Source organism: Sinocyclocheilus anshuiensis, unplaced genomic scaffold, assembly GCF_001515605.1.
Source record: "Sinocyclocheilus anshuiensis isolate Anshui unplaced genomic scaffold, SAMN03320099.WGS_v1.1 scaffold118, whole genome shotgun sequence".
In the NCBI taxonomy this organism is placed as follows: Eukaryota; Metazoa; Chordata; class Actinopteri; order Cypriniformes; family Cyprinidae; genus Sinocyclocheilus; species Sinocyclocheilus anshuiensis.
The window spans coordinates 740,756-763,584 of record NW_015546020.1 but is presented as its reverse complement, the minus strand read 5'-3'; the positions used below and the strand labels follow the sequence as shown (position 1 = coordinate 763,584).

The 22,829-nt window shown below is 36.8% G+C and overlaps 3 protein-coding genes and 1 pseudogene across 4 annotated transcripts in view; 2 read left to right on the top strand and 2 right to left on the bottom strand.

The window, feature by feature from the left end:
* The first annotated feature begins 2,767 nt into the window (after window positions 1-2,767).
* Window positions 2,768-8,684, top strand: LOC107698573 (keratin, type II cytoskeletal 8-like). Of its 2 annotated transcripts, XM_016499615.1 has the most exons (10): window positions 2,768-3,442; window positions 4,794-5,002; window positions 5,282-5,342; window positions 5,851-5,946; window positions 6,539-6,703; window positions 6,956-6,994; window positions 7,168-7,293; window positions 7,577-7,797; window positions 7,879-7,925; window positions 8,397-8,684. In XM_016499615.1, the coding sequence occupies exons 1-10, from the start codon at window positions 3,155-3,157 to the stop codon at window positions 8,498-8,500; spliced, it is 1,356 nt and encodes a 451-aa protein (XP_016355101.1). In that variant the 5' UTR covers window positions 2,768-3,154; the 3' UTR covers window positions 8,501-8,684. The 2 variants fall into 2 exon arrangements, with proteins under 2 accessions (XP_016355101.1, XP_016355102.1); XM_016499616.1 differs by lacking the exon at window positions 6,956-6,994.
* A 1,784-nt stretch (window positions 8,685-10,468) lies between these two features.
* LOC107698588 (pre-miRNA 5'-monophosphate methyltransferase-like) lies at window positions 10,469-12,403 on the bottom strand. The gene is made up of 2 exons (XM_016499638.1): window positions 11,962-12,403; window positions 10,469-11,121 (listed from the first exon to the last, which is right to left on the bottom strand). Exons 1-2 carry the CDS (start codon window positions 12,161-12,163, stop codon window positions 10,559-10,561), a joined length of 765 nt encoding a protein of 254 aa, XP_016355124.1. The 5' UTR covers window positions 12,164-12,403; the 3' UTR covers window positions 10,469-10,558.
* A 1,342-nt stretch (window positions 12,404-13,745) lies between these two features.
* Window positions 13,746-14,344, top strand: LOC107698593 (cytochrome c oxidase assembly protein COX14 homolog; annotated as a pseudogene).
* A 431-nt stretch (window positions 14,345-14,775) lies between these two features.
* LOC107698577 (ceramide synthase 5-like) overlaps window positions 14,776-22,829 on the bottom strand; it is a 29,597-nt gene continuing 21,543 nt past the window's right edge. The window contains exons 6-10 of the mRNA XM_016499624.1: window positions 21,343-21,435; window positions 20,559-20,687; window positions 19,440-19,546; window positions 17,040-17,196; window positions 14,776-15,788 (exon numbers count right to left, since the gene is read on the bottom strand). Coding sequence (XP_016355110.1) covers window positions 15,630-15,788; window positions 17,040-17,196; window positions 19,440-19,546; window positions 20,559-20,687; window positions 21,343-21,435 — 645 coding nt within the window. The 3' untranslated portion in view covers window positions 14,776-15,629. The remainder of the gene's footprint in view (window positions 15,789-17,039; window positions 17,197-19,439; window positions 19,547-20,558; window positions 20,688-21,342; window positions 21,436-22,829) is intronic.

Here is a 22,829-nt window from a genome sequence, read left to right as displayed (position 1 = left end):
AGAGAAAGACAGCACACTCTGTAATAATTTCAGACTTTATTGTAGATGTTTTTATAAGAATGGGCTCTCCCTCACTCCCTGAGCCTGCTTCTGCTTCAATGGAAGTAGGGGAGAGTGGGATAAGTTGATCAACCCCGTTTCTTGTCAACTGTACACTTTTGTGACCATGTATTTTGGAACCACTCATCATTTCTGCCAGACTGTGAAAAGGAGAAACACATGGGGGGAATGGAAGGCACCCATTTACTTTAAAAACTGTTTTTGGCTTGTCAAAGTAAATTTTTTGCATAACAGATGTAATGGTTGTTACATCAAAGCAAATTTATCCAGGTCAAAAAATATTTATGATACATAAAGGTGATTTAGCAATATATAAAACCATGCAAATCATTTAGCTAAATATTAGCCTGAACTGGTAAGCTACAGCTATTTTTTCTGAAATGGCAACTATGGGGCAAAGTGAGCCAAATGCTGTGGGGAAAATTGAGTCAGCATTTTAACTTAACCCACCATAAGGCACTGTAGCTAAGTTAAATCTCTGAATTATAAACTGGTATTTTAATGTAATATTACTGGTTTAGTTTATCATATATACATACTTTGTAGTTTATTTGATAGGGACAGTGTACAAGTGCACCAAATCAATTTAAGGGGGTCTGAATACTTTCCGTACCCACTGTATCTTTCCACCTGTAGTCACTAATGGCCAACAAACTCTCGGTTTAGTCTGTTTTTGGAAGGCTACAACTTTAGTGTTCAACATATTGTTTCAGAAATGCAAACAATTAAATATTGAAATTTAAACGTCATTTGGTTGGTTTTATGTTGTTAAAGTTAACTTCATGAAAATAAATATGACTGTTTGTAAAAGGGAATTTTTTTCACCCCTCTGTGCACGGCCCTGGACAGCATCACTGGCTATAACGAGTTCTATAGTATTTTGTCACGCCGCTCGCGTCCAGTGTAGACACGGTGTAGAATTTTTTTCACCCCTCTGTGCACGGCCCTGGACAGCATCACTGGCTATAACGAGTTCTATAGTATTTTGTCACGCCGCTCGCGTCCAGTGTAGACACGGTGTAATGCCTTACGGTTTTTTGCAAAAGGCGATTTTCAAAGTGAAGTAGCTTCTATTATTTTGTTTACCTCATCAGCAACTAGTGCAGTGTTGGTTGCGTGGTAACAGACCTGAGAGTGGATTGCCGACCTTGATAATGCCATTTAAGATTTCCTAACTATAAGATACGATTTTGTAAGATAGGATAAGAATCCCAAATCAAGTTAAGATTTGCTTCTGTAACACGAATTTGTGAAAAATACTAATTTAACATATCATATATTAAGTTAAGACCTAAGATAAGAAACTTTCTGTAATACACCCCCTGAGCGCATTCTCAACAGCAGGCGCGTGACGCGTCTTCTACTTCTTCTTCTTCTTGCTTTACGGCGGATCGCAGACTTATAAGTGCATTACCACCACCTATCTCTCAAATTCCTCCTAATTGAGATTATAGATCAGTGATCCTCAAATCTGGCTTGCGAGATCCACTTTCCTGCAGAGGAAGACATTTATTAGCATACTCAGGTGTGTTTGATTAGGGTTAGAGCTAAACTCTGCAGGAAAATGGATCTCGTGTGCCAGATTTGAGGATCACTGTTGTAGATAGAGTGTCAATGGTCCACTTGAGAGATAGAGGTGGCGGTAATGCACTTATAAGTCTGCGATCCTCCGTAAAGCAAGAAGAAGAAGAAGACGCGTCACGTGCCTGCGGTTGAGAACGCGCTCAGGACAGTTCGAACAGTTCGGACATTGCGTGAATCAGAGGTAAAAAAATATATAAATACTGTTCAGTTTCTTGCACAGACCGATCGTTTTGTGTCTTTACACATGAATATATCGTCACGAGCCGCAGGGGTTAATTTAGTTTTGTTTGTGTATGTTTTTTTTTTACTCTCAAAGCCGTGATTCCCATCCACTTACATTATAAGACTGACAGACTGCAACGGTTTGAGTTAAAAATCTTCGTTTGTTTTCTACTGAAGAAACAAAGTCACCTACATCTTGGATGCCCTGGGGGTAAGCAGATAAGCATAAAATTTTCATTTTTGGGTGAACTATCCCTTTAAGCAAGCAAAAATCCTACCTGTATGACTTTCCAGTAGGTGGCGCTCTCAACATGTCTGAAACTGCATGACTGCTTGAGGGAAGAATATCATGGTTTTGTCTGCATTCATTATTTTTGCTATTTGCAATGTCCGGCATATCAAACCAGTAATTTAAAGCAACAGCTCATTTAATATTACCAAATGTCTTTCTATAAAAAGAAAGTGTTTGTTTTACATGGAGTTTCTTGGCAAAATAAAACATAAAATGTAATAGCATCTGATAACACGGGCACATAAGGACATTTAGCCAGCTAAATGTTAACATTCAAATCCATATATAAAAACATGGTTTTGCCAATAAGGTTCAAATATGTGTGTCAAAACAGTAAGGACAGCAAAAATGTCTTACCAGTAGGTGGAGCTCTCAACATGTCTTTAGTTTAACTAGACGTCTGCTGAAGGGAAGAATATCAAGGTTTTGCTTGCATAGAAATACACTGTTATATGAAATGCCTGTAATACCAAATGAGCAATACAAAGCCTAAAAAAGGTTGATTTTCACTATAATTAAGCAAAGCATAAAAACATATTGCTTTTTTATAATTGTCATCTTGTCAAAACTGATAAAAAGTTCCTGCTTACTTGATAATGTGGCTCTAAAATATAAAACACTTGAATGCACACGTGAAATGCATGATATTGTTACTGTTTTTTTTGTAAAATGATTACTACTGGGCATGCAGTGGGAATGTTGTTGACATGGGCCGTATTAAACATTTAGACGAAATATGAGCATGGTGAAACAGTAGGAAAGAGAGACTGAGCGTGTGTTCACCGCCGATCTAGGAGCTCAGATAAAGCGGACAGTGTGCATGTGTGTCCAATCTCAAACAGGTTTTCCCACAATAGGAACTCTCCACCCCATCCTGGTTGGACTTTAAAAGCCCAGCCTCTCCACAGAGAGACACCCGTTTCGCTCAGGTCTGCCCAGCTGTTCTCATCTGAAACATCTTCCACTGCAGCTCCCCACGGTTTCTCTTGACCAACTATGAGTCTGAGAAGCAAGCGCATCAGTTCCAGCAGCTCTGTGAGGAGCAGCGGAAAGATGGGAGGCTATGGTTACAGCAGTTTAAGTGGGATCTCCCTGGGAGCATCTGCCCCGAGCTTTAGCACCAGCTCAGCGTATTTGGGGCCTCCCATCTCCAGCATCTCTGTCAACAAGAGCCTGCTGGCGCCACTCAACTTGGAGATCGACCCCAACATCCAAATGGTGCGCACTCAGGAGAAGGAGCAGATCAAGTCGCTGAACAACCGCTTCGCCAGCTTCATCGATAAGGTACAGTAGGGTCTCTTGTTCCCGAGAACATTTTGTAGAGTTTCAGCCAAAAGGTAGTAGTCTTTGAATGTTAAGACCAACAGAGTGTTAATGGTGATGAAAAAGTCTTAATACGATCAACATCCCAAACCTCTAAGGGAAAGCTGATTTGGTAGAGTCGCATTAAAATGATAGTTCTGTAGCGTGGCCCATTTCTCTGAAGCCTGTAACCTGATAAAAAGCACGTCAGATCTGACCAAGCCACTGAAGACAGCACTATGCCAGCAAGTATGAAGGAAGCTTTTGTGTGCCGGAGGACAATGCAACCGAATCCCAGGAGCCCGCTGGACTGTAATCGACACTTCAATCGCACTGAAGTACAACCAAGTCACTGTTGTGGTTTGGGGCAGGGCTGGGTCTTCCAACACGGGTCTCGGGTCGGCTTTTAAAGTGCTCGAAATTAAGGATTTACGAATAACCCATCTAGGTCAGCTGCTACTCTCCGGAGTGTTACCATTCAGCTAATGGGGAGTCATATTGCTCTGTTAATGAGTCCATCCTGGCAGGGTGGGCATCAATTAAAGCGGCCAGGCTTTCAGGATGTGCAGTGAACTGAAGAAGTCTCAAAGAAGAGCTCTTAAAATGCTAAAATTCCACAGAAGTGGACTCTTTCTTTTTTGTTCTTGCAGAAGCATGACAGGAAAACTTGTAAAGAATAACTTAGTAGTAGCAGAGCATTAGTCAAACACTTTAATTATGCTACCTCATGTTCCTCAAGGAAGATTTACATTTACAACAACTTTTCATTATGTTGGGTACAAAGAAATGGTTTCTTTGAGCAGAAATCTTCAGAAGATTTTATAGATGCCACCTGAGGATTCACTTAGCGCTGTTGTTTCAGTTAGCGCTGCATTAAACTGCATTTCTTATAGCATTGAATACTGAAATGGATCAGCCATACTGGACTCATTATATTTATGTAAAAATGTTTGATACTGGAAATTTTTATTCTTTTAATAATAAACTGATCATTCACAAAAAAAAAAAATGAATCAAATAAAAAAAATACATTAAAATATATAAAAATTAATTATAATAAAAAATATAAATTTTGTATTAAATGAAATATTAAGTACATATTTTATAATAAATTAATATTTATCACAATGTATTAGAACTAAAAACACTCCTTTAAAGTCAGGTACATTTTTGATGATCGATTACAAAGGCCCACATTTGATGTATATCTTTTCTCTTTATTTATCTCTTTATCTATTCCATATGAAAGACTAACTGAAAATTTTTAAATTTAATATATATATTTTTTTAATTAATGAATGAAGAAACAAATTATTTACTGTTACCTCTACAGGTATGCTTCCTGGAGCAGCAGAATAAGATGCTGGAGACCAAGTGGGAGCTTCTGCAGAACCAGACCCCGGGCCGCTCCAACGTCGAGCCCATGTTTGACGCTTACATGGCCAACCTGCGCAGACAGATGGACGTGGTCAACAATGACAGGACCAAGCTGGATGGAGAACTGAGGAACATGCAGGGACTGGTGGAGGACTTCAAACACAAGTAATGTATTTAGATCTACGCTAATGCCAATGTTTACTGACCTTTGACGAGAGTCTCTCCTGTTTTTCTTTGAGAAACTGATTATGAAGCCCCACCTGCTAATGATTTTCTTCTAACCTTGAACTGACAGCAGCCCATTAAATGAATTTGGGTATCAAAAACAACATACATACGACTATATTTGCAATAAATGTGTTTTCAACTCAAAATGTGTTCAAAACTTAATCTTTGTCCACATTCACAGACTTAAATATCCACTTTGTATTTTCTTTGACTCAGATATGAAGATGAGATCAACAAAAGGAACAACCTGGAGAATGACTTTGTGATTCTGAAAAAGGTGCGATATCTAGATGACTAGACGTCAGAGGTCAAAAATAGTATTTTCACACATTATGAAACAAACCAATAGGTATGACCTCACTGTAATGCGGGGTTAGGGCAGGTTACAGAGTAAAAAAGCAGGACTTTCAGCAGGGAAAGTTAAACTTTCACAACACGTTGCATAAACACAGCCAAGGAGAGGGAACAATGAGATGTTAGGGAGGGGTAAAGAGCTCTGAACTGCTAAAGTTAAGCCTGGAGGGATCAGATCACCATTGACAAAAGCCTGGGTGGGGACACAGCATTATTTATACATTTTATATTATATTTTCAGTGGCCTACTGAGAGTAGCAAGAAGTCAAATTTGCATATTAAATATCTACAAGATGTAGCTCTTGATATATCGATACGAGGCTTTTCTGGTGCATGTGAGGGGTTTTGGTGTTCAATGCCTAAGGAAGACACACAAGTTATTCAAAGTTGCAATTGAGAAGAGGAAAAACTGAGTACTGTGTGCCCCGCAGGATGTAGACTCGGCTTATCTGGTGAAAGCTGATTTGGAGGACAAAGTCGGTGCCCTGACTGATGAGATCAACTTCCTGAGAACCATCTACGAGGTGGTGACACACACACACACACACACACACACACACACACACACACACACACACACACACACACATACTTCAAACATTATAAACAATATAAACATATTATTTTCCCCCACTCCACAACAAATCCTTTAAATATAATGGTATTCAGAAGAGAACATGAAAAATGTAAGTATAACACAAACATAAATTATGGTGGCATTCATTTTAAACAACATTTACAATAAACGCCAAGTTTAAACAAATGTATTTAAAGCGAAGTAAATGTAGGAAATGCACTTTACAAATAAATGTGGGCTCACATGCCTTTATGCATGTTTTGTGTGCTTGACATTTATTGCATTATACAAGTTGCAACTTCTTTCAGATGATAAAAACATGACTTATATTTCAGAAAATACGGTTCATACTAAGCAATACGATACTATTTTAATGTTTTGTCTTTAAATCTTTAACACATTGCCATATAACTGGTTGGACCAAAAGAAATATCTAGACCAACGTGGTGTGCAAGAAATTAGCAGTTTTTACATACACATCTTAATTTCCACACAGCTGAAAACTCTCTTAAACACAAACTTACCTTGTCTCTCTGGATCAGGAATTGCGTGAGCTGCAGGCCAGCATTAAAGACACGTCCGTCATCGTGCAGATGGACAACTCACGAAACCTCAACATGGATCAAATTGTGGCCGAAGTCAAGGCTCAATATGAGGAGATCGCAGTCAGGAGCCGCGAAGAGGCTGAATCCTGGTACAAGTCCAAGGTAGACACAAAATGCAAACTTTGTCCCTTGATAAATTAGTTTATCAAGATTTATCAAACCTAGAGATTTTTCTCTTCAAGTCATCACAAAATACCCTTTTCAACTTTTATTTCTGATTGAAAATGGAAGCTCAGTGTCATAAAATGTAGGGCGGGATTGCATCCATTGGGAATTGATTGGATAAAGAAAACTGTTTCAGAGAAAGAGAAAGTCATTACATTTTGATGAAAGATTTTTTCCCTTTGGAATAAGGAATCGTTAACAATGAGACCAGGAAGATGGATTAAGAAAGTAAGCTTTTCATGTTGACTTCAGGTGTTTTTCTTCACAAAGATTCATAAACATATAGGAATAAATTTAGTTTAGATAAAACACCTTTCATTATGGACATCGAATGACTACAGTAATTTGTGTCTGATGTACTGTACTGATCTTTTTGTCTTTTTCCATCTCGTTTTGGTCAGTTTGATCAGATGTCCTCTCAGGCCAGTCAGTACAACGATGAACTGCGAAACACTAAAGGAGAGATCGCAGATGTCAATCGCATGATCAGCCGTCTGCAGAGCGAGATCGAGGTTATTAAATCACAGGTGAGAAATTAGCTAAATCAGGGCTGCCCAAACTCGGTCCTGGAGGGCCAGTGTCCTGCAGAGTTTAGCTCCAACTTGCCTCAACACACCTGCCTTTAAGTTTCTAGTATGCCTAGTAAGAGCTTGATTGGCTGGTTCAGGTGTGTTTAATTGGGGTTGGAGCTAAACTCTTCAGGACACCGGCCCTCCAGGACCGAGTCTGGGCAGCCCTGTGCTAAATTAACCTTTGCTTTAACCTCAACCTATTGGTGGTTGCTAACTCTCAAGGCTACAATCGTTTTAGAGAGCAAACCTGGAGAACCAGATAGCGGAGGCTGAGGATCGTGGTGAGATGACTGTGAAGGAGGCCAAAGGTCGTATTAAGGACTTGGAGGAGGCGCTTCAGAGAGCCAAGCAGGACATGGCCCGCCAACTCCGAGAGTACCAGGAGCTCATGAACGTCAAGTTGGCGCTGGACATCGAGATCGCCACCTACAGGAAGCTGCTGGAAGGCGAGGAGGACAGGTAACACATTGAGTCCTGTGGAACTGAAATGTTTACATTTACAAATATTGACGGTCTAATTTTTCTTTTTACCTAACACAGAATTGGACAGCAGCCCATTGTGAACATCCAGGCTGTTTCTAACTACAGTAAGTGTAAACGGACTAATGGGACATTATTCATTACAACAATGGCCACAGTAAACACACACTTACAGTGAGCATAAAATCCAAAATTACACCATTTACTTTCTTATTATAAGTTTCTGGTTTTGTGTGTAATTTGAAAAAGCAGTATTACCATTGTTACCATTGGGATATGTGGAGATGCTCATGACCTTTTGACACGTCTTTGTCAAAAGGCTTCTCAAAAGTGTTTGCTGCTGGTCCATTCCTTTATTAAAAACCCATTTCACACCATCCAACCAATTGTTCATGAAAAAAATCAAGTCAGTCTCAGTCTGTGTCTGAAAGAGGATTTTCAACATCATATTACAAAAGTAAAATGGGTCACAAATCACATTTCATGTTGAGTTTAACCTGTTCAACACCAGCATTTTAAAACGCATACAATATGACCTTCATACACAATTTGAATGCTGAATATTATTTTCTTCACAGGTTCCAAAGGGGTGAATGGTTTTCAGCAGAACAGCTCTCCATCACCCAAAATCCTGATCAAGACTACTGAGAGCAGAAATAACACCAGATTCAGCACTTACTAAAGTGTCAACCATCATCAAAAAAATGCTATACTATACATATGACAGTTAACCTTAAAATTGGAAGTAGTTTTCTTTTGTCTTTCTGTGAATCAATGGAAAGGATCTGAAATTAATTTTCATGAAAGAACAAAGGCGTTGTGCCTGATTCAAATACTATACATGTATTCAATATAAATACAGTGAAATTGTGGAATGATTTATTCTACAGAATTCAATATTTAAAGGGATCATTTTGCATCACATGTATCATTTACTCTTGCAATACAATCTGATCATCTCTAAGGCTTTTAAAAATGTATTTCAGTTTATTTATTATTTTGGACACAATGTGTATCAACATGAGTATGTAATGTAGATATACCTGCAACCTGATACACCATCTGAACAAACAGATCTGATTTCACCACTTTCAAAATGACAGTGCAGACAGTCCTAAAGATTGAAGATGAAAAACAAATCATAATTGTGTGCAGTGTGAACAAAAACCTAGATTAAGATTAGTCAATGTCTGTAGGAACACAAACCATACCAAAAAATAAATAAATAAATAAACACCATCAAGAAAGAAAGGAGATGGTCCGGAAAAATAACACCAAAAGGGAACATATTCTCAACAGTGCAATTTGAGTATTTCTTCCTGTAAAACCTGTTCAAATGTAACAAATAATTAATCTGGTTACAGGCAAATGCACACAGTGGCTAGTCAGTATGCACTCTGTGACAGTAAAACATGATATGATGATATTCTTCATATGCCCTCAATGCTCTCTGGTCTCATTGAGGCTTCATAAACTCACACAAACATCAACAACAGCCTTGGGAATACATATGTGTTTGAGTAATATTTCAACATAAGTATAACTAGCTGTATTTTGACAGTGGTTTCAACTCTACTGTAATCCCAACAATGAGAATTAGAGTAATTTTTGAGGAAGAGAGAAGCCGTTTGCTATAAAGGGGTTTTATTTAGCATATTATAGCCAATGAGGGTTTAACATTACCTTGAATCGGACAAACACCAAATGTCCTCAAAATTACATCCTGAAGAGTTTTTGGTGATAAAAAGCATCATGGTGAAGACACAATGACCACTATGAAGGCCAGATTACACCTAGGCCTAGTTTCATTCCCTAAATTGCTCCAAATTAATGAATATTTGCTTTGTTGATCAAGTTTGACTATGATAATTATTACCACGAAGCTTCAGTTTCGCAGAGGCAGGTCCTCATCCAAAACTTCTCCATTTCATGTACTTCTGTTACTTTCACTAGATTTGATCAACTTAAAGTGTCCAATTTCATGAAATATTGTATATTATAAACATAATTACGAAGAAAGCAAACAGCCACTTGACCGTTAAGTTGTTGGTCTGTTAAAAGCGTTTGAATTCCGAAAGCGCGGGAAGACTTCTGTGGCGATCAGTCGGGAAACGCGCGCCGATTTCTGATTTTTAGATTAATTATAACGATGGATTAATTATAAATAATTAACATGGATTAATTATAAATAATTACAATTATTATAAATAATTCGTTTTGGCGTTACAATCCTCGTATGGTGTCATTATATGGTTAAGCACAAATATGTTTTTTATCCAGTAAAATAAGCAGTTTAAATATAGGCTATAAAGCAGCTGAAATATGCAACGGAGTAAAAACAAATATAGACAAAAAAAATCATCATAGTGGAGTAGGCCTATAACTTAATGAATTAACCCAAACTTGTTAAAATGCGTTTTATACGAAAACAATAATTTAGAATTATAAAGAAAAGCCCGAGGACATATTCGTAGGAATAATAATACTAACAAAAGGCTACAAAAATGTGTCTTGCACACATTCATCAGATATACTGCTCCTATCGAACTCATGGCAAAAGCAAACATCACTAGTGCCCCCTTGTGGTTGGTAAACAGAACAGTCTATCAGATTAGGATTATGCCAGATAATAATAATTAGGATTATTAGAGTCTAATGCCAATCCATAGTCAGCATATGCACAAGTGACTGTGGGCTGATCTTAACAGATTAATCTTCTGCCCGACTGTGTTGCTCTTTATCATCTTCTTCTGAAGAGCAGAAGACTTCTGTCCCATGTTGTATTACCGAAACTCTGCATCAGCTCCATGCTGCACTGTTTTTCCAAATGCTCTCTAGCATGCGCTGCCATGTCTCCTCGAATCTCAAGGGTCTTGAAGTGGTCAAAGTCACTGCGCCCCAGTTTGCGTAACCGGTGTGCAGCAGAGCGGTAACACTTCCACGGCTGGGCCTCCAGCAGCAGATACTCACAGAGAGACGCCAGTCTGGAGAGAAGAGACAGAAACGCTGCGTCTCCGTGATTCAGATGCACCCACATAGTCACCGCAAAACAGGTGCACAGGTGGAAACGGGGGCAGCCAAAACTTCCCAAATAGGACTCTAGCACTGCCTGGCTCTTTGCATCATCTGTGATATCCAGGGGGATAAACTGGATATTCTGGGGAAAGGGGTTGGAGTTTTGTGCCCGATGAATTAAATCTTGGTCTAGGTCAAATCCAAGCAAATACAGTTTTATTTTAGGAAAGACACATCCAGAGGCCTCCTCTTGCAATAAATGCTTGTACAGAGCAACAGATAAATCCTGACAAACAGAGGGAATGATACAAAACACGTTTTGGTCATTAAAACGACATATGAATACGCTGTCCAAACTGAAACCAATCAGGTAATAACGTAAAATGAATGTATATGACAAAATCATAGTCTAAAAAGAGCAATTTAGCAACTTCTAGACAATAAAATAATTTACTGCTGAGCATAACTAGAGAGAGAGAGAGAAAAAAAAAAGATTAACCACATTAATTCCAATGACATTATAATGTTGAAAAAAACAGCATATGATGGTTATGTATGTTTTGAAGCTGGGATGCTGGTTTAAGATGGTCCTTTGCTGATTTATGCTGGTCGGACCAGTTTAAGACCAGCACATGACCAGCTAAGGACCAGCATAAACCAGCAAAGGACCAGCTTAAACCAGCAAAGGACCATCTTAAACCAGCTCAAACCAGCAAAGGACCAGCTCAAACCAGCAAAGGACCAGCTTAAACCAGCAAAGGACCAGCATAAACCAGCATCCCAGCTTCAAAACATACCTAACCAGCATATGCTGTTTTTTTTCAAAGACAATATTAAATTCTCTTACTTTTTTCCATGTCCGGATCTTGACATTGTTTGACTTATGACATAATTTATACTGGTTTTACATCTAATACTTAAAATAGATGCATATGAACGGTTAAGGATTCAGTAATATCCTTCTAACAAGTTATTAGAGAATTTCAAAATATGAAGGATAAGGCAAGTCACCTTTATTGTGTTTATATATAACCACAGGATACTAATACTAACAAAAAGCATTTAACAAGCTTAATATCTAATAATAAAAAGTATAATATGGTGATTTGAATACTAAATGAGATGAATCTGAATTACATCCCACATCCAGCATTAAAACGCGTTCGCCGCTGACAGAACGGAGGCCGATGTTTTCAAGCAATGTTTCTGGTATCAAACTCAGGCGGTTCTCTGGCGGGTTGAAGGTGTAATAATCGATGAAGTTTCCATAAGCGGCAGCTCCTGGATCTTCATTTTCCTCTGGATTCACACGGGTAACGTGAGTCTCCATGTTTGTCCAGCAACAAAATAATTCCAGAAGAAACTAGTTCCTCGCATTAGGATCGATTGTACACATTTATAAAGTTAAAAACAATAAAGCACGCAATAAACCCAGAATTGTTTTGCTCACTGCTATAACATATTCATTTTCAGAATATGTATTTTAGGAACCCACATGAAAACTACGAGTTTTACTACATTTGGCACTTCTGCTACGCCATACGTTACGAAAAGTAACTGCGCATGCGCACAAGCCATTTGCCCGACTGAGAACGGAGCTGCATTTCCTCATACTTTGAATTGGAGATTTAATAGGCGAGACTCCACATTTGCCATATTTGATGTAAACGCTGTAACATTAAACGACTTCAAACGGTATTTATGTAGAAGAAAGCTTTAATCAACCTTGTTTTTGGACCTTTTTGCTGGAAAACAACCGAATTGCAGTTGAGATTATAGAGCTGAGATGCAAACTCATGCCGATGTGTTGTAAAACTGAAGAAAAATAAAATTAGTATTCACGAACAAACGGTGCAATCGTTATTGAATATGGTGCCATGTTTTTGGCCATGTACCATGGTAATAACATAGCATTTTGAACCTATAGCCACGAACCTACACAATACAGTTACTAGATTACCATAGCAGGCATTATTTGTTTGATATTATTCATGATATTTCAGATGGTCATCTTTTTTATATATATATATATATTTTTTCTTTATGAGTTTTAGGACAATATTACAAAGAAGAGAACAAAGCAGAACAAAAGACAAGATCAACTTAGTAATGCAATAGATTAAATAATAATGATAATAATAATAATAAATAAAAATAAATAAGTAAATAAAAGTGTGGTTTAGCAAAACAATGAAAGTGCACAATCAATATGATACAATAAAGTTAACTGAAAAAAAATAAAAATGCCAGAACTAAGAATCAGTCTACGTCCGACAATAAAACATGTTCTGTGACATATTGCTTAAAAGGGCCCCAAGCTTTATTAAACTGGTTAGATGAGCTTCTTATAGAATGTTTGATTTTTCCCAACTTTAGGAACAAGAGGATATCACTAATCCATTGTGTTGGAGTTAGAGGCCTCAGATGGTCATCTTTGACATATGTGACCCTGGAGCACAAAAGCAGTCTTAAGTCGCTGGGGTATATTTGTAGCAATAGCCAACAATACATTGTATGGGTCAAAATTATAGATTTTTCTTTTATGCCAAAAATCATTAGGATATTAAGTAAAGATCATGTTCCATGAAGATATTTTGTAAATTTCCTACCGTAAATATATCAAAACTTAATTTTTGATTAGTAATATGCATTGCTAAGAACTTAATTTGGACAACTTTAAAGATGATTTTCTCAATATTTTGATTTTTTTTGCACCCTCAGATTCCAGATGTTCAAATAGTTGCATGTCAGCCAAATATTGTCCTATCCTAACAAACCTTATATCAATGGAAAGCTTATTTATTCAGCTTTGAGATGATGTATAAATCTCAATTTTGAAAAATTGACACTTAAGACTAGTTTTGTGGTCCAGGGTCTCATATTGTGTATCCCTGCTAAGTTTTTTGGTTACTAGAATGCTCTGGAAACGTTAGTTTTCGGTTCCCAAAACAGTTTTTTTTTGGTTGGCCAGGAAACTTTACAGATGCAAAACGTTCTTTTTAGGTTCACAGAACATTCGTATTTAGTTCCCAAAAAGAACCAAATGGGAGCCATATGGGATTGTTCAGCGTTTGCTAGGATGCTCCTAATTAACTGCCATTAAATCGTACAAGAAGTTGATGCTCCTAATTCAACTCACCAGTTCCTTGCATGTTTTCACAGATCTGTCATGCTCAGCGGGAAGCGCATCGCTGATGTGGGTTATAAGCTCCTCGGGCTCCATGATGCTGTTGACGGTGTACGGTGGATACCTGTGCATCCTGCGGGCTCAACGGTACATGCAGAGACAGAAACAGCTGGAGGCGCAGAATGAGAGCGCGGCCTCAGAGACCATTAAAGACTGAAGACACAGGCTGTAAATAACCACTTAACCGTACACTGATCATGTCACACGTGGCCCAGCAGAAACCCACCTGTGTTCACGACCCTCAAAGGCTTTATTTGCCTTTTTGTGGAGTTAAATGAGATCTTACGTGTTGTAATATATTAAATGTTCCTTATAAAGATCCACTATCATGAGTGTTTGTGCACGTCCTGTAGATCTGCAGGGTTAAAAACACCTGTTAACAAATGATTTTACCATGTTTTTCCAGGTGTGAAAATGGTTTTAAAGATTACACATGACATTTTAGAGCTGAATATAAATTTAAATTATTATATTCTATTGTTGTTATTATTAACTACAACTAAAACTATTAAAATGTTTTTTTGTTAATTAAAATAAAGCTGAAATAAAACAAATATTAGATGAAAAACTAACTGAAAACAAGTTTAGGTTGAAGTACTAAAATAGTACTACATCTTAAATATAAACTAAAACTAAATGGGAATATAAAACAAAACGACTTAACTAAAAAGCAAATTCAAAATATTAATAAACACTATAAAAGTGTAAAAATATGATTAAATTAACAGTTTTATTCAACATACCAGTAGGTCTCAACTGGTTTTGCTCCAGGACCTAGATATTATATAAACATTAATTTAATTATTATTTGCATTTCGCATTTTCAATGCTCTTTATGATCAGAAAACACCCATTTTTCTGCAGTATAGAAATTTATATTTGAAAGATTTCAAAATTGACTACAATACTGGAAACCACACCTTTAAACCCCAGACATTTCTAGGATGACCGTGGGAACCCTAAACTTATTATTTAATTTGTCATATTTTATTTGTTCACATATTTATTTCATTTAATCTACCCCGATTTTCAGTGGAAGGTAAAAAAACTAAAAAAAAAACTCACCTATTAATCAAAAAGCGTCTCATTACAGGACAAAGGCCCAGCTTTCATTTTAATAACCTTATTTGGTTTCCAAAAATAAAAAAGTAAAATGAAAACAGCACAGGAAACAAATTACAAACACATCAGTAACCAAAACAAAACAACGAAAACAAAAAGTAAAGCAACCGCAAATGGAAACTCAAGTACATCTGACCGTTAAAATCTGAAGAGGATCTTCTTCCATGACTTCAGTAAAACGAAGTGTGGAAAAGAAACGTCTTCTCCGCTCCCGAAACGAGGAAACGAGGGAATGCAAATATCTCTAATTTCATCGTTTTTCTCTTTCACAAGCTTCTCATAGTGACCATATTGTCATTACTGTCCCATCACCACCGGAATGACGTCCCAAACTCCGTCATCGAGTCTCAAAAGTCCCACAACAGGGTGATTTCGTTGGTGTTTTTGAGTTTTTGTTGTTGGAGTGAGGTACAGGGATGAGGAATAGTCCCGTTGCGATATTTCTAGGACACAAGTTCTTTGTGCGCAAGGCCAAACGGAGGGAGCGTCACCAGTTGTTGTGGTTCTGGCTCCAGGTTTTGGAGCCAAAATGGCCGTTGGAGCCGTTTTCTCCTCGGGATGAAGCCGTCTTGAGTCGCTCTTTGGGTGTCGTTTCGGTTTCTTCCTCCGAGCTGCTTTCAATGTCGCTGCGGTCGTCTTTGGACACCTGGGTTGGACACATTTGGGTTATTAGCTGTAGTACTTTTAATGGTTTGGATGTAGTGAGTATGTTTAAAAAGTGTTTCATTATTTTATCGACTTCAACTTGTTAAACTGTTTTATAAGCAGACCAATCCAGTGGTCGTTTTTAATTAAAGTACTGGTTTGGTTCAATACTGTGGCTGGGAAATGTTGGCAGCCTTCCTCAAGAGGGCGCTTGGGTGCTTTAAATGCAAAATCCTCCACTCAAAGATGTAGATGAGTTTGTTTCTTCATCAGATTTGGAGAAATGTAGCATTGAATCAGTTGCTCTGCAGTGAATGGGTGCCGTCAGAGTGAGAGTCCAAACAGCTGATAAAAACATCACAATAATCCACAGCACTCCAGTCCATCAGTTAACATCTGGAGAAGACAAAAGCTGCGTGTTTGTAAGAAACAAATCCATCAAGATGGAAACTTCAAAACTGTTGCTTCGATATCAACGATAACACTTTCTCCAGTGGAAGAGCCGTTTTGGCGTGTAAACTGTGCTTGATCTGAGCAGATTTCTCTCCTGATTCAGACAAGACCACTTTTTCACTGGAGGAAGTGTTATTATTGGCCAGAAGTGACAGTTTGAAGTTAAAAATATCTTAATGATGGATTTGTTTCTTACAAACACACAGCTTTTGGCTTCTCAAGACATTAACTGATGGACTGGAGTGGTGTGGATTACTTGTGGATTATTGTGATGTTTTTATCAGCTGTTTGGACTCTCATTCTGACGGCACCCATTCACTACAGAGCGTCCATTGGTGCGCAAGTGACGCAATGCTACATTTCTCCAAATCTGATGAAGAAACAAATTCACCTATGTCTTGGATGACCTGAGGGTGAGGAAATGTTCAGCTAAATTGTGTTTTTGGGTGAACTATTCCTTTGAAACGCATCCAGTTGAATTCAATTTCAGGTTAAACACATAGTCTGGGATACAAAACTACTACAAAACGAACCAGGAAAACAAGTAAAGAAAGCAGACTTACAGCCGAAGCGACTGAGAGAGTGAAAGACCCTAAAGCGAGTGAGTTTAGCAGAAGTAGCAAAAGATTTCTATCAGGACAGAAGCTGAAAGACGGGAACAGCCTTCCAGCAGCTAGAGAGGGGAAAGACAAACCAGTTCTGCGGGAGAGAAAGATAAAAGAGAGGAAATGCGTGTAACTACACAACGTTAACGAGATCCTCCTGAACATGTGGCTCAGAGCGGCGGGTTTGTGCAGACCTTTCCTCTCATGATGGCTTTGAAGGCGATGCGGGCGATGAGGTAGGACCAGAGCATGTGCAGCACCTGCAGCACCAGCAGCAGAAAGTTGAAGAGCCACCAGGACGGGTACGGCCCGATGATCTCCCAGCTCTCGAAGAGCGTCGTGTTCAGAATCCTGCAACATCCAAAACACTTCATCTCATCTAAAATGTGGGGAAAATTCCATTATTGTGTGGATTATGGACTCGTATTTTAGCGGGAAGCAACGGTTTGAAGTGAAAAACATCTTAATGATGGATTTGTTTCTTACAAACACGCAGCTTTTGTCTTCTCCAGATGTTAACTGATGGACTGGAGTGGTGTGGATTATTGTGATGTTTTTATCAGCTGTTTGGACTTATTCTGACGGCACCCATTCACTGCAGAGCATCCATTGCTGAGCAACTGATGTAATGCTACATTTCTCAATCTATTCCCATGAAAAAAAAAAAAACTCATCTACTATTTTGTATACTACTAACATTTATTATTTTTAATGAAAAGTATGTAATATTGACGATGTGTATCATAAATATTTGTAGATTTTTTTCATATTTAAAAAAAAAATAGCTTAAAAGTTGTGAATTTAACTTGAAATATCACAAAAACTTTTGTGAATAAAGCACTGTTTCTATCCCACGTATTCAAGGAAACAAAAGTGTCACTTCCTGGGAAAGGGGTGCAAAAAGTATCAATAATAAAAATATTGGATATATTATTATCAGATTAAAAAAAAAAAAAAACACCTTAATGGAGTGCGTATGTTTTTTTAAGCACATTTAAAGATTTTATGCTAATCTTGGTGTTTCCATCCAGTATTTTTTTCTGTGATAACCCAAAATTCATACACACACACACACACACACACACACACACACACACACACACACACACACACACACACACACACACACACACACACACACACACACACACACACACACACACACACACACACACACACACACACACACACACACACACACACACACACACACACACACACACACACACACACACAAATAAAATAAACAGAAACATAGTTACTTAGAATCTTCCAAAATAATTTAACAAATTTGATAACATATTATTACAAACATTTAAATCATCATTATTATTTACATTAACATTAATTTGATGTTTTGATAATAAGTAATGGAAAAATAAAATGAATGTTTGAATTATTAACATACTCTAAAAGTGTGGCTGTAGACAAATGGTTTTCATGATCGTCGATATTAAATCTTTATTATAGTAAACATTATTTTTTATACCGCCTAATGGAAAAAAATAAATAAACTATATACTGCTATTGATGTGTTGATGATTTTATATAGTTTTTTAACACTTAAAACCGCATCCCTAAATCCTCATTTAAATAAAATAAAATAAATGAAGGACATTTTAGGATCTTTTTTAGTGCAACGTGAAATCAGTTTCATGACAACTAACCACATTTCCTCTCTAAATCCTCATGATGATAAATATATAAAAAATACATATATTTGCATTCTCCATTGTCCTTTTAATTAAAGTTAAACAGGCATTTATTTAATTATAATCATACAGCAATGCAATTATTTATATATTTACTAATCATTAGTTAATTTGAGATTCTTTTTATTTAAATTTAAATTAAATTTACAAATACTACCATCATATATAAATACTTTGAAATATTAAAATAATGAACTATTGAAATAATACTTCATCATTTTCCCCCATTACATTGGCTTGAAAATGTCACAGTGCAAAAAAATCGTAACGATCCTAAAAATACACTTAAGTTTCTTTTCAAAATGCTCAACACTTTCAACACTTTTAATACTTATTTTAGTATTAATAGTATGCAATATTTAATATAATAGATCGAGATAAGGTAGGAGAGGCCGTGCTGTATAGTGAATGAGTCACGGCTGCAAACCCTTCACTCATAATTCATTACATAAATAATAAACCGTATATTTTGCTGAAGTATGTAACTGTGTTGAGGCTATATTATTGATTGTTTATGTTGCTAAGGGTGTCGCGCACTGATACACAGAACCGTTGGGTGAAGCGCTCTTAGCCGTGCTTTATTGCAAACTAAACACAGCTGTTGGCCAATCAGAATCAAGGACTGGAACTAACCGTATTATAAAACAGTACAAAGCATCTCTAAGGCATATACTAGTGATTTCTCCATGTGAGGTCACGTGACGTTCTGCTGATGGAGGTCAGAGGATCTGGACCGAGCGCTGGTTCTGTCATCGTGACACCAAACCCTCGACACTGAATCCAGCCGCTCGGGTTTCGCTCTGCAGGGGACCATCAGCGGCTCTCAAACACAGTTAATTGGCCTATGAAATGAGCGCGCACACACACGGATGTGATACTGACCAGAAGGGGAAAATGATCAATCTCGTCCCGAAGAAGATCATACTGAACACCACAAACAAGAAGTCACATAAACGCTGGTATCTGGCGTAGTTTGCCAACTTTGCAGCCTGCAAGATAAAAAATGAAACAGAAAAATATTCATTAAAAATAAATCATGTTGCTTTGGGAAAAAATACACTAGGATAGAATTACTCGTTTACTCATTTAAACACAGTTTATTCATATAAATCATACAGAACTGAAAAAAATAAATAAAATACAGGTAATTTCTTGGGACTAAGTTTTTTTTTCTTGATTTCTAATGATAAATTCATCATACTAAATATGTTATAATAAATAAAAGTTATAATAAATATTAACTAAAAATATATAAAAATATAATTAAAAACTAAAACAAATGTTGCTAATTGAAATAAATGTCAACTTAAATAAAACATAAAAAAAATATAAAACTTATTTTATTTAGGAAAGTTGACAAGGCAACATTTGTCATTTTTGTTTAGTTTAAATTGAAGTATTAAACTGACTAAAGCAAAAACTGAAATTAAAATTAATGAATAAAAACTAAATAGATATATACAAGAACTAATAAAATAAAAATAAAAATGGACTAAAAGTATAACTAAAATTAAAATGACAACGGACAATTTGAAAATTCTAAATATTAATAAATACTATATTAGCATATTAATGATGCTAAAATAACGCTGCATCAACTGTCATTTAAATGCTAATAAAATAATATATATATATACACACACACACACACACACACATATATATATATATATATTATACATCACATTATAAATGTAATGTATAATATATATAAATATTACAATAATATTAACAAAATACAGGCAATTTTGAATATAAGTGTTTTTATAAATGCACTGAATAAAATATCAAAATACTAGTAATTTTAGGTGCAATTTTACATCCAAGTCTAGTTAAATGTTGATTTATAAAGCAATTATTCATGCATCATTGAGAAAAAAAAGGTCATGCGGGTAATTATGAGGTAACATAAAATGTCACATGGCCCCTCAGTTAAATGCTAGCTTATGAATATAAGATGACAGAAAAAGCACTGTTGCTTCGAACCGCAGGCACTCTTACCTCCAGCAGGAAGTCCGATGAGTCGTGAATACACATGACCAGACTCCCCACACGCAACATGTTATTTACATACGAGAAACTGATCAGGCTGACCGTCGCCAGATGATGAACGAACATGATGAGGAAATCCTGCAGAAATACACAAGAAATATGTATAGCAGCACGACATGAAAATATGATGCAAATTAAATACAAAAGCACAAACACAAGTCAGATTTGTAACTTTTCCTTTCAGCTCGACAGAAGCGGAGTTCTCCAGGTTGTTTCCACCGAGTCAAATAAAGAGGAACAATATCTCTCTGTTATGATTCACTCGCTGCAAGTTATTATACAAATCTCTCAGCTCATAATGGTCACCGCCGCGGGTCGTGTCTTAAACAAATAGCCGAGCCGCACCCTGAAGACGCTCGCCGGCGTTAATTGTCTTTACGAGTGGCTTTACGAGTGTCTTAACAGTGAGGCGTCAAGAGACTGACGGAAAAACAACAGACAGAAAAGCCATGTGCGTCTGACAGCTGCTGATTCAATCCCACGCTCTACTTGTGGTTTAAGGCCTTTTCCTTGTCTAACACGCCGACCTATTTTAAACTGTATCACATGACGGAGCTGCTGTCGAGAACAATGCTTTGTTAAATATGTAAAACAGCAGGAATTTGACCTCATAACAACTCCTTTGAATATGTCTGATGTGGCGGGAAGTTGAGAAGTGAGAGAGAAGTGAATTAAATAATGGATCAAAACACAATAGGAATGAACAGTTGCCGTTTGATCCATCAACGCTCACCTTTCTTTTGATGTCTGTGAACTGTGAGAACATGAGCGACCAGTAGAAGGCCAGTTCTGTTATATAATAATAATACAGGCCTGAGGTCAGCACCTGCAGGACACACACACACACACACACACACACACACAGATTATAGAGCAGATACTACATCTGAGCAAACTGTCAATATGCCAGGTGATAAATAAAAAAATCAATTCATTAAATTAAATACACAATAAAATACAAAATAATAAAAAAAATTGCATAAAAAAAAATTAAAAAGTTAAAGCAATTGTATGATCATTGAGATTTTTTTGTAAAGTGAAATTTTATTCAAGACAGTGCAGTTACTCCATAAATTCTCATTATTATAAAATTAAATACAGAACAAAAATAAATAAATTAAAAACAAATGAATGAAATCAAGTAAAAAATTAAATGATTGTTTTTTAAAAATGTGCATAATTCAATGTATAGCGCTTTTCACGATACAAATCGTTGCAAAGCAACTTTACAGCAAATTAAGTTTCTACAATATTTAGTGGTAGCTTATCAAAATGAAAAAAGTAAAAGCAATAGTAGGATCACTGTGATTTTTTTAATGTGAAATTTTACTCATGACAGTGCACTTACTCCCTAAATCCTCATTATAAAAAATAAATAGAATAAAATGCATGAAGTGACAGCAATTTTACGATCTTTAAAATTTTGGTTTTGCAATGTGAAATTTATTTAATGACAACTAAGCACATTTACCCCCTAAATCCTTATTATTATTATTATAAATTTAATCAAATATATTTTTGCATTCTCCTTTGTGATTATCATTAAAGTTTTATTTAATTACTATCATACAGCAATGCAATAATTTATATACTAATTATTTCATTTTAAGATGATATCATTTATATTTGCAAAAATTCGACAATGACAAATACTACCACGTAGGGTTGGGTACCGAAACCCGGTATCAATATGGCACCGGTACCCATGTAAACGGTATGTACTAGAACCGAATCCGAACGCAGATTTCGGTGCCATGCCTGAGCGATCGATTGAAGTATTTGTCCTCTGGTTCTCCGAAACGGACGTAAGAAGCATCACTGGCACCGCATGTGAAAAATTATTTCCTGACTGAGAAAATGCACGTGAACTCAAGTCGGAAAGCTCTAATAATACAAATCCAACACATCTTTGGAGTAACGTGAGTGTCCATGTTGTTTCCACATTCCGACTTAAAAGCACAACTCTGGAAATGAGAGCATCCGAGGAGCGCGTGAATGCAGTAATTACACTTGCTCTGATGGCAGCAGGTAGCCTTCCGTTAACTAGGCTAAACATGCTTAAATTAAAATGCCTAAAGCTAAACCTCCCTTGTATTCACATTTCTAAACCTGTTGTCCAACAAAAGAGAACATTATAACCTTTTTACTCCACAACACCAGTCAAATGCTTCCTTTTGTGATCTGATGTGGCTTCTTGTCACAGAATGAGGCAGAAAATAT

What these genes read in the sequence shown, in the direction of transcription:
- LOC107698573 (XM_016499615.1), top strand. Translation starts at nt 3,155, where the DNA reads ATGAGTCTGAGAAGCAAGCGCATCAGTTCCAGCAGCTCTGTGAGGAGC. An exon ending in GTGGAGGACTTCAAACACAA is followed by an intron (nt 5,003 to 5,281) that starts GTAATGTATTTA and finishes TCTTTGACTCAG; the next exon opens with ATATGAAGATGAGATCAACA. An exon ending in CCAGGCTGTTTCTAACTACA is followed by an intron (nt 7,926 to 8,396) that starts GTAAGTGTAAAC and finishes TTTTCTTCACAG; the next exon opens with GTTCCAAAGGGGTGAATGGT.
- LOC107698588 (XM_016499638.1), bottom strand. Translation starts at nt 12,163, where the DNA reads ATGGAGACTCACGTTACCCGTGTGAATCCAGAGGAAAATGAAGATCCA. An exon ending in GGATGTGGGATGTAATTCAG is followed by an intron (nt 11,122 to 11,961) that starts ATTCATCTCATT and finishes CCTCTGTTTGTC; the next exon opens with AGGATTTATCTGTTGCTCTG.